General features: G+C 51.4%; 1 protein-coding gene across 1 annotated transcript; it reads left to right on the top strand.

The window, feature by feature from the left end:
• The first annotated feature begins 6191 nt into the window (after positions 1-6191).
• On the top strand, positions 6192-15199 carry HOXD3 (homeobox D3). The gene is made up of 4 exons (XM_028510002.2): positions 6192-6646; positions 10269-10378; positions 10943-11566; positions 13181-15199. Exons 3-4 carry the CDS (start codon positions 11026-11028, stop codon positions 13936-13938), a joined length of 1299 nt encoding a protein of 432 aa, XP_028365803.1. The 5' UTR covers positions 6192-6646; positions 10269-10378; positions 10943-11025; the 3' UTR covers positions 13939-15199.
• Positions 15200-15762: the final 563 nt, after the last annotated feature.

Below are 15762 nucleotides of genomic sequence, written 5' to 3'. Positions count from 1 at the left end.
GCTGTCAGGGCTGCTGACAAATAGTTCCTTTTGCTTCCTGATTTGGAACCACGCGCTGGCGAGAAGTTGTTAGTGGCTTGGATGGTGACCTTTGGTTCAGCAAAGCTTTGCGCTTATGAAAAATTACTGAGTGCGGCCGAGTGTGTGCGCGCGCGAGTGTGTGTGTGAGAGAGAGAGAGAGAGAGAGAGAGAGAGAGAGAGGGACAGAGAGAGAGAGAGAAGAAGAAGAAGAGAAGAGAAAGGAAAAGGGGCGAGGGTGCGCACGGGCTGTTTGGAGACAACAGGAGTTGTAAAAACTGGCCGGCGGGGGGACGCGCCTGGCGCACGCGGGGCCGAGGTTGCCCGGTCGCCTGTGTCTACCGGGAACAATGGTCGCTGTCACGGCATCTGCCGCCTATTCTTAAACCGGTGAGAAAAGGCCCCAGCCCTCTTTTCAAGCGAGGGTCGTAAATTTTTCTTTGCGTCATAATAGGAGGCTATAAAATCGAGTTGAAATTTTACCCCAGGCAGGTTTTAACCAACAGATAATGATTTCCGAGTTGCTTCTCCCATTCCCCTCCCTCTCCACACAAGCTCTGATGCTTCTGTCATCCCAGCAAGGAGATTTCCTTTTTTCCTCTTTATTTTTTTATTTTTTATTTTTTGCGGGGGGGGGGGGGCGGTGATCTAAAATAAAGGTAGGTTAATGAAGTCCTTGCCTCCGGAGTGGGAGACCCTGGGGCTAGCAGAAACCTGGCCGAGGGGACAGGCAGGAGAGGCCAGAGGTAGATGCAAAGGCTGTATCTCTCGCTTGCTCCCTTTTCAGCCTTTTTTCTTCTGCATTGTAAGGAGACTCTAGGTCCCAGACCCACTCTGCTCCCATCCCGCCCCAGCGCACCCCCAGCGTGCGGAGACAGGGGCTAGGGGCTTCGGGCTGCGGGCATTCTCCTCTAGCTCACAACTCCAGCCAGGATGCCGGGAAGGAAAGCCTCTTTATTCACCCCCTTCCCTCTCTTGGCTTTGAGGATGATTTCTGCCACCGGAGGCTAGCTGCTCTCGGTGGTTGTTTGGGGACTGTGTGTCTTTTGATTTCTTTTTTATTTTTTTTTTGGTGTGTGTATATTTCTTCGTCAGACAGAGACAAAGTTTCCTCCGTTATGAATTATACATTCAAACAATAACACATTAATTCAATTATTCAAAGATGACAAATGTTTATGTGCTTTGCAAGTGACTCTAGTGCTGATTCCGGGCGCTTTCTCCGAGTTACTCGCCTTTTTCTCAATGAGAATTGGCTCCCCTCCCACCCCCAACCCCACCCACTCCAGCCGAACTTCACATTTCCTGGTAGGCCGGGAGAGGAACCCACAACAACAACAACAACAACAACAACAACAAAAATAACCCGCCTCTCTAGCCCTGCTGGCAGCCTGGCAGCCAACAGCCTCCCAAGGCCCGGGCTTGGCGGGCACCGGCCCGGGCTATTTTATCAGTGTGACAATTGCCCGGGTTGGTGTGATAAATCATCGTAAGTAATTCCTGAAAGGGTGCGAGGCTGTTGGGGGCCGGGCGAGGACTGTAAATCTTTCCGGTTTATTGCTCTATGAACATATGCTCCGATTGAAGAAGGCTTAGATCCTTTCCTGGAGACAAATTCCCGCAAAGGGGCCCCCCTCTTTGGCTGGAGATTAACACTTGCTGCGGGCCGGCTGCTGCCCCTGGTGGGAGGCTAGGGGGCGGGGTCCTCCTGGCGGGGGTGGAATGGGGCACCCACGGTCCAGCTCCGTGAGGCTTCCCGAGTGGGCCTCCAGCCAGGCCCAGCCAGGTGAACAAAAGAAGGGGCCGGCTGACAGGTCTGGGGGCTGGAGCTTCGACCTGCCCTCTGGGACTTTCCCAGCCTCTGGAGTGGGGATGCGGAGAACCTTACCCCGTTTCCCCAGGCTCTTTTCGGCTGCAGAGCGCATTCGCCCGCCCTTCGGAGACCTTGCGAGCAGCAAAGGAGCATCTGCTCCATTCCCACTGCCGCTGAGAATCAGAGCTGGCCATGAAAGGGAGACTTCGGGGAAAAGGGTGGAGACCCCTCCGTGGTGTGGGATCCCGGGGTGCAGGCGGGGCGGGGTGAGGCGAGGAGTCTCGCTGGAAGGCCAGAAGCAGGCTCCCGCCTGCCCGCCGCCGCTTAACACTCTCGACCACATGCAGAATTGTAACCGTGAATTTCACCGACCTCTCAAAGAGTGCTGCTAAACTGTCTTGATTTAATATTTCTAAAACAAAAGTTCCCTCCTACCCCAGATAAATCTGGCTCGCGCCTTCTTAAAGGTGCCGCAGGAAGCGGGAAGGCACCGCCGGCTGTGCAGTCCTGCAGTCGCAGCCCGTGAGATCAGCGGGCACTGCCCAGATCCGGAGGCTCACAGGTCATGGCAAACGGCAGCTCAGCACCTCTGTCACTCCAGGCCTCGCAGGACCCAGGGTGAAGTGAGAAAGGTGCAGAGGGGAACAGCTCCGGAACCGCTCCGGGTCCTGGCAGGCTGCATATGCGCGCCTGTTCTGGCTCTCAGAGCGGTGTCTTGTCTGCGGCGTGTGCCGGGGAACCAAGGCCTCAAGCAGTGGTAATGTGGTAGTTGTGGTGAGATAACGGGCCACGTCTGTGCCCCGGAGGCTCCAACCCTAGGGCTGGAGCCTAAACTGTGCTGCTACGTAATTGCCTCGCCCAAAGAAGGGGAAAAGTGCTCGGTAGCCTAGGCGGCACCTTGCCCCGGTGCCTGAGGAAGCGGGAACTTGGGTGCAGACGGGGAGCCAAGGGAACCCTGAGCATCTGATGCTCTACAGCCGCCTGCGGAGAAGCCTTTACGACAGGCAGCCTCTAAAATTTCCATCCCGGGACTAGTCTCTGGGAAGGCCAGACCAGGGTCAGGGGTCATAGGAGGAGAGACTCCCAGCGCCCCCACTCACTGCCAGCAGCCGGACTGGAACTACATCTGTCCAGAGCAGCGAGATGAGGGCTTTCCTTCACCCTCATACCCGCCAATGTCTGCCCCTGGGAAGGGGCCCAGATCCCACGCCTCCTGCCCATCCTCCCAGCCCCCAGGCCGGGCTGTGCTCCGGGGGCTGGATGGTGTAAAAGTTTCAGTCTCAATCAGTACAATCTTCCCCCGGGGTCACGTGAACAAATATGCTGGCATTTGAAGGCAGCGTCTGTGTTTCCCGACTATGAGGGGGTTTCCGGGGCTCTCTCCAAATCCAGAAAGGACCACATTCCGAAAGCAAAACAAACCCCCGAGCTCTGGGGGGCCTGGGAGGGCTGGGCAGGAACCCAGGAGTGGGTGGGGGCACGAGTAGCCACCGCTCTGGGCCTGTGAGCGGACAGGCGGGCGGGTGGACCGTCGGGCGCGCGGAGCAGGCGAAGCCAGCCTGGGGACTACGAACTCGTTCCTCCTGCGTTTATTGGTAGTTGAACCTCAGCCTGGTTCCGTTCTACCGGGAATTCTGTGTGCTCGGGTATATGGCCGCGTCAGCGAGCACGCAAGACCAGGGTTGGGACAGTGTTGTCTGCAGACAAAGGGGGAAGGCTAGCTCTGCCCCCCACTGGCGCCCACTCTGAGGCCGAGGACACCGGGTTTATGATAAATTGGGATCCAGGTAAGCAATTGCATGACAAAATGGAAATCTTTGGGCAGGGGGCTGCTTGCTGCCCTGAGTGGGATACTAAATATGATTTATTTTGTGTAATCTGTGATCTTGATTATTGCCAATTGTTGAGGCAGCCTGCGCAGACCTAGATACACTTCTACATATACATCGAGGACGGTGATTAATCGTAATACGGCTCGCTTTGTGGGAATGCTCCCCGCCTACCCAAAGGTTAGGAGGACACACTACCTTGCCAGACTTGAAGGGTGGCCGGTGGCATGGTGTGGGGGAGAGGAAGGTGGCAGTTTGAAGAGTCGGTCAGTGAGGGGGTTGGGGGTTGAAGGAAGTATTTGGGGGGTAAATGTGCAGTTATGAGATTGGGCTGAAAATGAATAAAAAGAAACTTTTTTTTTACACTGTCACGCCAAAGTAAGATGGAGCATCATATTAATTCAGTGTCTTGGGCTGCCCGGCTGGGCGCAGGCAGGTTGATTTATATGTATTTAAAATAAACTCTGTGGCCAGCCAGCTCCCTGCATTGTTCTGGGAGCTAGCTCCACATACATAGGCCTTTATCTCTTGTTCTTGGCTTAATTTTTTTCTTGGAAGGTTAAAGTACCACTCAAGATTCTCTCCCCAAATTCAAGAGAACCCCCAAACTACCCAGAAGAGTTTAGGAATCTCCTCCATACTCCCCCTCACTAATCTAGGGTTTTGACTGCAAGAGTGGCAGAGAAAAGGTTTCGGGCTTCTGAGTCCTTCTCCCCAAAGAGCCAGGAAGAAAGCTAAATTATATTTTGACTCCAGCATCCCATCCATCCTTTTGTTTACTATGTCCTGTGGCTGCTGGCTTGGGGAGGACAGGATAATCCATCCTGGGTCTTTCCGGAGACCACAGCCTGAGAGAGGAGCAACCTGGGTCCCAATAAAGGGCTCCATGCTCAAGGGAATGCCACAGGGTTGAGTCAGACTGGGCCTTTATGGGGAAGGAACCCACAAAGCAAGGAGTACTCCCTTAGCCTAGGCTGGGACTGGGCACTAGCGAGAGAGGGACTGACTTCCAGGGGAGTTGCCATCAAAGCAGAGCAGTAAAGTTGTTTTGTCAATCGCCTGTGGTTGGCTTCATCAGAACTTAAAGTCACTGGACATTTTTCTTCGCTTGCTGCCTTGGAGCTGCGCGCCTGCCAACTTAGTCAGCTGAATCCAATTACTACGAGCAGCATTTCATTTGGCCCCATGGAGCACTCACTTATAACTTCCCGAAAATTTCAATAATCCGCACCTTATCCTAAAGGCTCCCTATCCTAAAGACTTTTCCTGGGTAATGGAATGGTAGGGGGTGAGGTATCAGCGGGCCTGCCTAGGACCAGCTCCTCTTTGACAGCCCTTCGAGGGGTTTTGCTCTCCCAGTTTCTGGCTGTGGAAAGGTATTTGAGCTGGTGGACCAGAGCCAGCTGTGTTAAGTCTTCGATTCTGAACAAGCAAGAGGCTGAAGTCCACCGGGGCTGGATGGTGGGTGCACTGGAGAGGGAGCCCCGGAGAAGGTGGTGGGAGCTTTGGGTGGCCCATCTTTGTCCGCCTTGGGGTCCTCTTTTCTTTCCCCAAGCCTCTTGTGCCCAGAGCGTGTAGAACACCCCAATACCCAGTCACAAACTTACCCTGTTCCTCCGCATCTGGGAAAATGAAATCTATCTACCTGCATCCAGGGATCATGGCTCTGGGTGGGTTCCCAATTTAGCCCTTCTTCTGAGGGGGAGTTCCTACTTTTAAGGAACACTTTTTCCTAAAAATAAATAAATAAAAAAATCAAGTGGCAAAAGTTGACATCCGTCCATGTGAATATATCATATAAATCGGCTTTGGAATTTGCTGGTCCGGTCATTGGGTCCGGGTACATCGCGCCTCATCGAGAAGCCCTTGGGGCCTGCCTAGCAGAGTGGACCCCCTGGATCCCGGCCCGCTGGGAAGCTGAAGTCCAGGCGTGATGTTAGGATTTCTACCCGGCCGGGATCTCTCCGAGGCGCTTCCTTTGGGTGTTCATTAAGGGTGAGTTATTGCCGAGTGAGCCAAAGGTCACTTCAAAGGCTTATGGCTGCTCGCTCTGGTCTTTAAAAGGGCCTGGAACGCTTTGTGTGGGGCTTTCCCAGCTCAGTTTAGTGTTTGCAAACTACTGAGTCGACAAATTGCACAGGGCAGATGCAAGTGGGGGGATTGTGTCTCTACTTTAACCTGACAGGGCAGGTACCCACTGAGCTCCGGCAATAGTGGGCAGCTCCATCTGTTTTGGGGTAAAGGTAAGAGGAAAGTTTGTTTCTTAGGCAGTTTGCAGCCTGACCCCTAAGCAGTTGTGTGGGCAACCCAGGTCAGGAATGTGGCCGGTTCTTACTGGAATACAGTAAACTCAGGGAAATCATCAATGTATAATGTACAAACCGAGAAATAGTACCCAGTTCCCACTTTACTTGGGCTGCCTGGGCAACCATTGATTGGGGCTCACCCAGGCCCATCTACATAATTCCCGACCTTTTCTGGTGCTATGCTGTAGCCTCCCTCCCACTCCAGTTCTGTGCAGTCCCTTTTTCTGCTATTAGAAGGGTGGGCTTGACCTGGAGGATTTAAAGCTTGGTTGGAGCAGGAGGAGAGGGACTAGTTTTTCTGTGCCTCTGACACACTCGGCCTACCCCCTGGCTAAGGGTGTGATCCTTCCCTCAGGTACAAGTCCCCTTCTTCCCACCGGTCAAGGATTTTGGTGTTAAAGGATTCTTGTTCCCCAGGAGCCACGGGTCTCTTTTTGCCTGAGAGAAGGCACCCTGAATGGCCGCAGTCACATTTTACAATATTCACATTGATTATGACACCCTTAAAGAGGGTAAAGCCTCTCCACATGTGTTTGTAAGTACCGGCTGCCACTTAGAGTTTTCCGTTTTGTTCCAGATCCGCCTGAACAGAGTATCAAAAGGAACCCGAAGAGCCTACAAAAAGAGTTAGAGGCAAAAATTTGAAAAAACACATATACATGCTCATACACACATTTGTGGTGAGTGACATGATTTTAAAAAAGTAATTTCCACTACATGTTCATCTGTGCTGCACCTCAAGGTAGCCATCTCAGGATTCATACATCAAGACATAAAACAAAGGGCGGCTTTGAAGTGGATCACCTCAGTGTGAACAGCCGCGGTTACATGATAACCGATCATCGGCCTTCAAATTTATGGCGCTTTAATGGGGTGAGCCCAGTGCCTTAAATGCGGGGTGTATTCCGTGCTGAGTTATCTGGGCTAAATAAGAGTGATTTAGAAGGCCCATCCAGGGCTCCCCATAGGGCAAAAGAGGCTCGGGCTGAGAGAGCAGGAGAACTTGGGCAGAAAGCTGTGAGAGAAATATATCCCCTTTCCGAGCACACCCGAAAGGAGTTACAAAATCCCAAAGCAGCGAAGCCGACAGGAGGGAAGAACCCTTGCATGGTTCCAGTGAGTTAATGGGGTTACCCAGCGAGAGTCACGCCTGCCAGAAGAGATCTGGGGGCTTCCAAGGTCCTGGTTTAGGCAAAACAGGGAGAGGAGCCGAGGGCAACTAGAACGAACCTTAGAAAAATGTGAGACTGACAGAAGCGACCAGCACACCACCGCCTCCCTCTTCTCTTTCAACTTGCACGCCCGACTCTGCCTATCCGTGATTTACGACCAGTGAGTGCCGGTCACAGCCCGGAGACGGCCGCGAGTTCCATCCCCAAGCCCCTCGCCCTTCCTGCGGGGCCGCGGCGGGTAGCCCAGCGCCCGGCCAGCCTCCGTGCGACCCATGGGCGAGCCTTCCGGCGTCCTCGTCCCCGACCCAGGCAGCGGGCGGCAGCAGCAGGTCTTCGGGCCCCGCGAGGCTGCGCGCATCCCTTCCCGCGTCTGGCCGCGCGGCAGAGCTGCTCCGAGAAGCGGCACCGGCCACTTTATATAGTCGCCCTGCTCCGGGGGCGCGGGCCGGGAAAAGTGCGGAGTAGGGCATTCTTTTGCGGCGCTTCCTCCTACGTCCAGTCCGTTTTCCACTTCTGAAAAGTGCCGGGCCTGGGGAAGTGTTTTTCTTTTCATTCCTTACTGAAGCGTTTACTGCCGCCGCGCTCGCAGTCATAAATTTTGTTACAAACCACAATGACAGGTGCATTGATATGCACCGTGAGAGCTCCAGCTGCTTAATAACCCCGTCCCCTGGCCGCTGTGAGCGCCTTTTGTTTATTCGGTATCATATTAGGTATTGATCCCGGGCAGAATTAAGTGCAGTGAGCAAGTATCTGGATTCGGCTGTTTTGGAGGCACGGTGGGTGCGGCAGGCCCACGCGGCCCGGGGAGCCGGAGGGCGGTGGTCGCTTAGAGGCTGCTTTCCTTCCGTCGGCTTCTCGGGAGCTTGAGAAGGGATGATCTCGACCCCCTTTTGGCGCCCCTTCCCTAAGAGGGGGCTGGGGTGGCTGCCACGCCGGTTCCCTGGTCTGGGGGGGGGGGGGAGAGTGGAGGGGAGCAGGAGCGAGAGAACAGGGCTGCGGAGGACTTGGAAGACTGCCCCTCCCCCTACAGGGGCTTGTCTTCACCCCAAGGCATTTGGGTCCCAGAGCCCAAATGAGCAGAGGTACCAAAGGGTGAGAAAAGAAAGCCTTAAAGAAAGGGTGGGGGGTGGTCGAAAAGATGAGCCACTGAACAGTTGACCATTGTCCAAGTGATTTATGACCCATTCCTGCTTTTTAGGTTCAGGCAGAGTTCACAAGGAGTAGGGATTTCTGGAAAGAAATAACCCTGTTTTGTTTTGTTTTGTTTTTTAAACCAGTTTTGTGACAATATTCTCAGGTTCTGTTTTAGGAGGGGTGGCTTCTTTAGGGCACTATATATTTTGGGGTTTGGGGGAGACAGCAAAGTCCTTCCCATTTAGGAGGGGGCTGCTGCCATGGCTGCAAGGGAAGTGGACATTGGGGTGGTGAACCACCATTGTGTGTGCCTTGAAATCCCTGAATTCAGTGAAAACAGAGAACAGACTCCGTGGTTACCCATGAGGCTGCCCACTATTTGCACTTTTGACATCTGTACACAGTGTGTTTTCTAGGAATATGCCATAGGAACAAATACACATGTGAAGTCATCTGTTTCAAAGACCTGGTCGGTTCCTAAAGAACCTTTTTAAATATGACTGGTACACCTACCAAGATAACTTGGTCAACCTGGGAGGCAAGAGGGGGATGTTTTCCTTCCACTGTTGTAAGTGGAATGACAGAAACAGCAGCAAATTCTCTTGGTCACAGAGTCAAATGTGGCCATTTTGACATCCAGGGAGCCCAAAGTTTAAGACTGGAAGCAGGATCCCAGAATAGTACAGAAACTTAAGCAAACTCAGAGTACCTGGTGCCTTTGCCAGGGGACATATGAATATTAGTTGTATGATGAGGAGGTAGCTGTCCATTTGATAATTAGTAACTCTAAGAATCAGGGAATATAGAGAATGAATTGAAAGAAAGATTAAGATCAGCTTTGTTGAGTAGATGCCCCAATTGCATACCTTTAATAACAACTGTAGAAACAATTCCTAAAATATAACATCCAGGTATTGTACTATCCTAGTGAGAAGGGCATCCTATCAAGATAAATGGAATATTCACTTATATTTTAGAACAAAAATGGGCAGTAATAGTACCAAAGGCTAGTATGAGTAATTTTTAATTTATTTTAAAATTATTTTTAAAATCCTCACCCAAGGATATGTTTTTATTGATTTTAGTGAGAGAGCAAGAAAGATGGAGAGAAACATTTATTAGTTGCCTCTCACACATGACCCGACTGGGGATCAAACCCACAACCTAGGTATGTGTTCTGACCAGGAATTGAACCCACGACATTTCCTTGTGTGGGCAACAATGCTCCAATTGACTGGGCCACCTGGCCAGGGCTGATTAATTTTTTAAAATCCAGTTAGGCTTTTTGGTGAAGTCAAGGGGAAATGAGTGACTGGGAAGCGGTTTTGGTGCTAGTGGTCAAATCCATTAGGCCACATAAGTTGTCTAGATAATGTGGCCCACCTTGATGACCGTGATGTAAGACAGGGAGTTGTGGGGAAGAAAAGTTGCCTGAAAGGAGAGATCAAGAATTAAGGCCAGGGAGCTGACCAGTGAGTTTTCTTTATCAAGTAGACAAAAGTAGTTGAATGGTATTAGTTATACTTTAACTCCTTAGGACCCTTTCAGGAAAATGGGGAGGGTGGGTGAGAAGGGAAATCTCTGTCAACAGTCAGAGGACACAAAAGGGGTAGTAGAATTTTTCTTAGGTGTTTTTTCCCTCTTTCTAATTCTAATTCTGGGTCCATTCATTATGCCAAAAGAGGCTCTCTCACTGGTTGTGAGTTAGATGGTGGTGGTAGAATGAATGATGCAGAGCAGAGGTAAATAATATCTGCACAATAGATAGAGAATAAAAAGTGATAGTTATAAAGCATTCTCCACTTATCCATGCTCCCTGAATTTCAAATTCTAAATCTCTTCACCCATTTTCAGTGGTATCCATTTAAAAGTAGTGGGGGATCAAGTTAGGAGTCTAGAAAGTGTAGTGTAGATGAAAGAGAAGAAACATTTTCTAGCCTCAAAATAAGTCTGGCGAAGTCTTTAAGTCCTCTTCTTGGTTTTTATCTCCTAGTGGATTTCTCACAGTGCTGACCTACAGAGTTAACTGGGCTGATTCTCACCCTGTCACCAGAAAGTGGACTATCTGGGTCTTCATGAAGGATGCCGAGATTCTGAAACCAGGTGGGGGAGATACTTTTTTCTGAGAGCTCTGGCTATTCTGAGTGGGTTATGTGGCTTTCTTTTGCCCATCAAAACCCTGAGATGGCCCCGTGGTTGATTGATTGACTGATTGATTCATTCATTCATTCACTCATTCAATAAGCATTTATTGCACTTACTACATCTGGGGCTCTGGGCTAGATGTTAGGAATATATTAATAAATAGGACACAATCCCTGCCTGCAAGGAGCTCAAAGTCAAGTGGGAGAATCAGCCATTAAAGTGTATAAGACCGTAAGTGCTTTTCCATGCAGTTTCAAATGCTAAATTGACATTCTTGGAGAAAGAAAATTATATCTGGAAAAAATGAAAAGTCCCTTTCTTTGGATGTAGCTAGAGAAGAAGATGTCTTTTCTTATGCTTATGAGGAATACCTTCTGACTTTTCCAAGGGTCAGATTTCATAAAATTCCAGATTCCCCACTATGAAGTGGGTGAGAAGCAGAGAGCCTAAGCTAGTCCCTCTATATTGATTGGTCTTGCCAATGACAGTCCTGCTGGGTCCTCTCACTTTTCTTCTCTGCAGGTCTACTGGAGCCTGGGGCTGCCCCAGCTCTCTCAGGATTTGGCAGACATTGGAGGTGGCAGTGAAGGAGACAGTGGTGGTCAATGTTATTTGAGCAGGGTCAGCAGGCCCTGGAGCTTCCTGAGTGCACGATGCAGAAGGCTGCTTACTATGAAAACCCAGGACTTTTTGGAGGCTATGGCTACAGCAAAGCCACTGACACTTATGGCTACAGTGCTCCTCACCAGCCTTATCCACCCCCTGCTGCTGCCAACTCCCTGGACACTGATTACCCAGGTTCTGCCTGCTCTATCCAGAGCTCTGCACCTCTGCGAGCACCATCCCACAAAGGGGCTGAACTCAATGGCAGCTGCATGAGGCCTGGCACTGGCAACAGCCAAGGTGGGGGTGGTGGCAGTCAGCCTCCTGGTCTGAACTCAGAGCAGCAGCCACCACAGCCCCCTCCTCCACCACCAACCCTGCCCCCATCCTCACCCACCAATCCCGGAGGTGGAGTGCCTGCCAAGAAGGCCAAGGGTGGTCCCAATGCTTCTGGCTCTTCAGCCACCATCAGCAAGCAGATCTTCCCCTGGATGAAAGAGTCCCGGCAGAACTCCAAGCAGAAGAACAGCTGTGCCACTGCAGGTAGCTCTCAGAGGGAGCTTAGCCCTGGACTAAATCCCCACCACACTGACCCCAAGAAGCCAGCTTACTTAGGAACCAAGAAACTCAGGCTGCAAGTGCAACCTTGGAGGCCATATGTCTAAACTCCTACTGATACAGAAATGTCCCTTCTTTTTAGTGTTCCTTACTGGGGGTCATACCCTTACAGTGACAGGGAACTCACTTCCATTCCAGGCTGTTGGTGCCATAGCTGGGCAAGTCTCATAGTTATTAATAGACAGCTCTTCCTTATACTGACCTAATAACTGCTTTCCTGGGCTGCTGGCCATAACTCAGCTCCTTTTTTCATCCAATAGCTCTTCAAAACTTGAAGACAGGTATGATTCCCTGAGCCCAGGTGGCTATGCACTCCACATCACATGAATTCCCAGCTCTTAAGTTAATAAGAACTAAAGTCTATGAAGTGCTATGTTAAGAACCCTCCTAAGTGCTTTACCCCCAGCCCAACTCTCCCCATCCCGGCAAATCCATAATAGGGAGGGGCATATCCTAGGAGAAGAGGATAGGCTCTGAAACAGGGGCAGCCTTGTGTTTCTCTCCCTGGAAAGGGAGACCCTAGAGTTGAGAAGATCTTCTGTAGCTCCGGTCAGTGTATGTGGCAGAGGAACAGGGACAGGAGCTCTGAGGCCTGCTGCCTCTCTCTCTTCTCAGCCTGCTCAATTCCTGAAATTTTCTGGCCTTGTGTTCTCTGATGTGGTTTATCTTCAGGTAGATGAACTTGCTTGCAGGTTCAGGGCCACTCTGCAGCCTGGGATGTAGCTAGCTTGTTATCAGGTCTCTAGTTTGCCTGCTGCTCTCTGGGGCTGCTGCTCCTAGAGGGAAAGTATATCTTCCAGCCTGTAAGCTCCTTCTCCTGCCCCTCCTTCCCAGCTGCAGGCACAGGCCCTCCCTCCCAGGAGAAATCCATTTGTCTTCCCAGTGAGGGAGTGGACAAGCTGCTGAGAGGTGGCAGGGGTGGTGGAAACCAGTGTTGAGACTGCTGGTACTAGCACTGCAATACTCAAATGCTCCCAGCCTAGCCTTGTATCCTCCAAAACTCTGGGGCAGTAATTTTATGGATTATCATCTCCCTGCATTTGGATACAAAGCTTTTGGGTGCAGCTGGGCTGGAGTGAGGTGCTAAGATCTCCATCCTCAGTCCAGGCTTCCTGGGTACATTGCCCAGGAGCCAGCCCCTGAGCAAGGCAGGCTGGGACTGTTCCCTCACTCCCCTCCCCCAGCAGAGGCTAGGAGGAGTGTTCAAAGAAGTCTGGCCCCTCTTTGATAGAGCAGAGGCCTTACCAGCTGCTACTAGTCTCCCATTAAACTCCTCCACGGCCTTTGGGAGGGGAGGGGTTGGACCGAGGGGATCAACCTCAGGCGGCAGATGGGGGTTTCAGGTGCGACTGATTAGTAGGCTTGGGGCTGGTGAGTTTCTTCTTAGAATCTCACCTTCCAAACAGCTCCTCCCCGACTCCAGCCAGGATTAAAGTGGGGGGAGGAGAAGGAAGAGGAGGGAACAAGGGAAGCACCCCTTCCACCCCTGGGTGTCTCCACCTCTCCTTTTCAGCGCCCCTCTCTCTCCCTCCTCTCCAGGAGAGAGCTGCGAGGACAAGAGCCCGCCGGGCCCAGCGTCCAAGCGGGTGCGCACGGCGTACACGAGTGCACAGCTGGTGGAGTTGGAAAAGGAATTCCACTTCAACCGCTACTTGTGCCGGCCACGCCGCGTGGAGATGGCCAACCTGCTGAACCTCACCGAGCGCCAGATCAAGATCTGGTTCCAGAACCGGCGCATGAAGTACAAGAAGGACCAGAAGGCCAAGGGCATCCTGCACTCTCCAGCCGGTCAGTCGCCGGAGCGCAGCCCGCCGCTCGGCGGCTCTGCCGGCCACGTGGCCTACTCCGGTCAGCTGCCGCCGGTGCCGGGCCTAGCCTACGATGCGCCCTCGCCTCCCGCGTTCGCGAAATCTCAGCCCAACATGTACGGCCTGACCGCCTACACGGCGCCGCTCAGCAGCTGCCTGCCACAGCAGAAGCGTTACGCGGCACCCGAGTTCGAGCCCCACCCCATGGCGAGCAACGGCGGCGGCTTCGCCAGCGCCAACCTGCAGGGCAGCCCGGTGTACGTGGGTGGTAACTTCGTCGACTCCATGGCGCCCGCGTCCGGGCCGGTCTTCAACCTGGGCCACCTCTCGCACCCGTCTTCGGCCAGCGTGGACTACAGTTGCGCCGCGCAGATTCCCGGCAACCACCACCATGGACCGTGCGACCCTCATCCCACTTACACAGATCTCTCGGCCCACCACTCGTCTCAGGGACGCCTGCCCGAGGCCCCCAAACTGACGCATCTGTAGCGGCCGCCAACGGCCCGAAGTAGTGGCCCAATTACCTCTTTTGCTTTGGTGGCGGGGGTGGCGGGCGGGGCCCGCAGGGCAGCGGGTGACTCCTCCCTCACCCTAGCAAGGGTCGCAGCCTCCCTGGTTTCGGGCCAACAGCGGCCGAGGCACGGGAGACTGGGCCTCCCCTCCTGGCGCGTCCTCCTTTGGGTGACTTGCCATAAATCAGCCGCAAGGATTGTCCTCTGTAAGCCCGACAGTGCCATGTACAGCGGACCGAGGGACTCTAATCTGGTAATGGTGTCCCGAAGGTAAGTCTGAGAGCCATCGGCAGCGGGCTCTGCAGGGGGACCGGAGCCTGGAGAGCTCCGGGCCTGGCCTGGGTCTAGCCTAGTTGCGGACACCTTAATTTATATGCTCCTTCCCGTCCCGTAAGGATTGCATCGGACTCAACAATCTGTATTTATTATTTGAAGCGAGTCATTTCGTTTCTCTGATTATTTATCCTCGTCTTAATGTATTTATGTGTATATTTGTAGAATTCTCCAGCCAGCTTCGGAACGCGCTCCCAGGCCCTGGGGTCCACATTTCACCTCTTTAGTCCCCCTTGGTCTGAATTAGTTAAGAGAGTAGTTTTTGAACAGTTGTAACCGTGGCTGGTGTTTGTAGTTGATGTAAAGGATCAAGACCGCAAAATGTCCTTCATGGGTAGACACACCCGTTACTCATTTCTCAACAGCCGCAGCCCTCCAACTCGACACAGTTTATTGATTTCAAATTGTCTGGTACTATTTGAACAAATATTTAGAATAAAAAAATTCTCAGTCGGAAGAGTATCTGTGTTAATCACACACACCTGCAAATAGATCACTGCCTTTATCTTTCCCACAATCCCTGTGGAAGGCCCCCAAATAGGCTGACACACTGAAATCATTTTTTTCATGCATTTCGAATCTAGTACATACATTGGTTCTAGGGATACTTGATTACATCCAAGCTATTGACATTAAGGGGAAAAAATCTGAGGATGCAAACCTAGAAATGTTGGAGGGAATGATTTGGGTAGGGCTTTGTACTGAGCCTGCCTTGCTGTTTCTACCCCCGCCCCCTTTCTAGATACAAATCCACAGTTTTACATTGCGTTCGCACTGGGGAGGCCCGAGCTCACTTTTCTGTGTTAAGTAATAAAAATCTTTAAAAAACTGACAATCAAAAAAAAAATCGAGACAGAAGCAAAGTTGTAAGAATTGAACTATGAAAAAGCTAAGGTGCAAAAAAATAAAGAAAGGAAAAAAAGAAAACTATCCTTTGGAGACATGCACCTAAGCCTTTTCTGTAGGAAACGCTATCATGACTTTTTCCTTTATAGTGGTTGGTGGTTCATTTCGAAAGAAAACAAACATTCCCCATGATAAAAAGTAATAAAAGTTTCATTAATGGAACATAAGTATAAACACCTTGTTTACTCCTGTTCTTTGTACTAAATGGGTAAGAAATGTCTCCAAGGATTTATAACCATTTTGTAAATAATAGTGTGGCTTTAGCTAGGGGTGGACAATTTCCACCCGCTTCTCTGGGAGGAGGCACTTGGGAAACGCCTTCAGATAAGGTTCAATTCTTTGTATTTCAGCAAAGTCGGCCCACACATCTCTATTTGGTTTGACAAATAATGCAACTCCTACTACATCCCTGGTGACACGAGGTGAAATTCCTATTGTGTGGAAATAATTTAACTTCTAATCTTCTGGTGGAACAACAATCGTTTCTCTTTGGATGTTTGTGTTTCGCTAAATAATGATGGCTCAAATAATTTAGTTTCCTTGTTCCTTTGTGCTGTTTTTA

This window comes from Phyllostomus discolor, chromosome 4, assembly GCF_004126475.2.
Source record: "Phyllostomus discolor isolate MPI-MPIP mPhyDis1 chromosome 4, mPhyDis1.pri.v3, whole genome shotgun sequence".
NCBI classification, from domain to species: domain Eukaryota; kingdom Metazoa; phylum Chordata; class Mammalia; order Chiroptera; family Phyllostomidae; genus Phyllostomus; species Phyllostomus discolor.
Note: the sequence above shows the minus strand (reverse complement) of the source record. Positions and strands in the feature narration are given on the sequence as shown.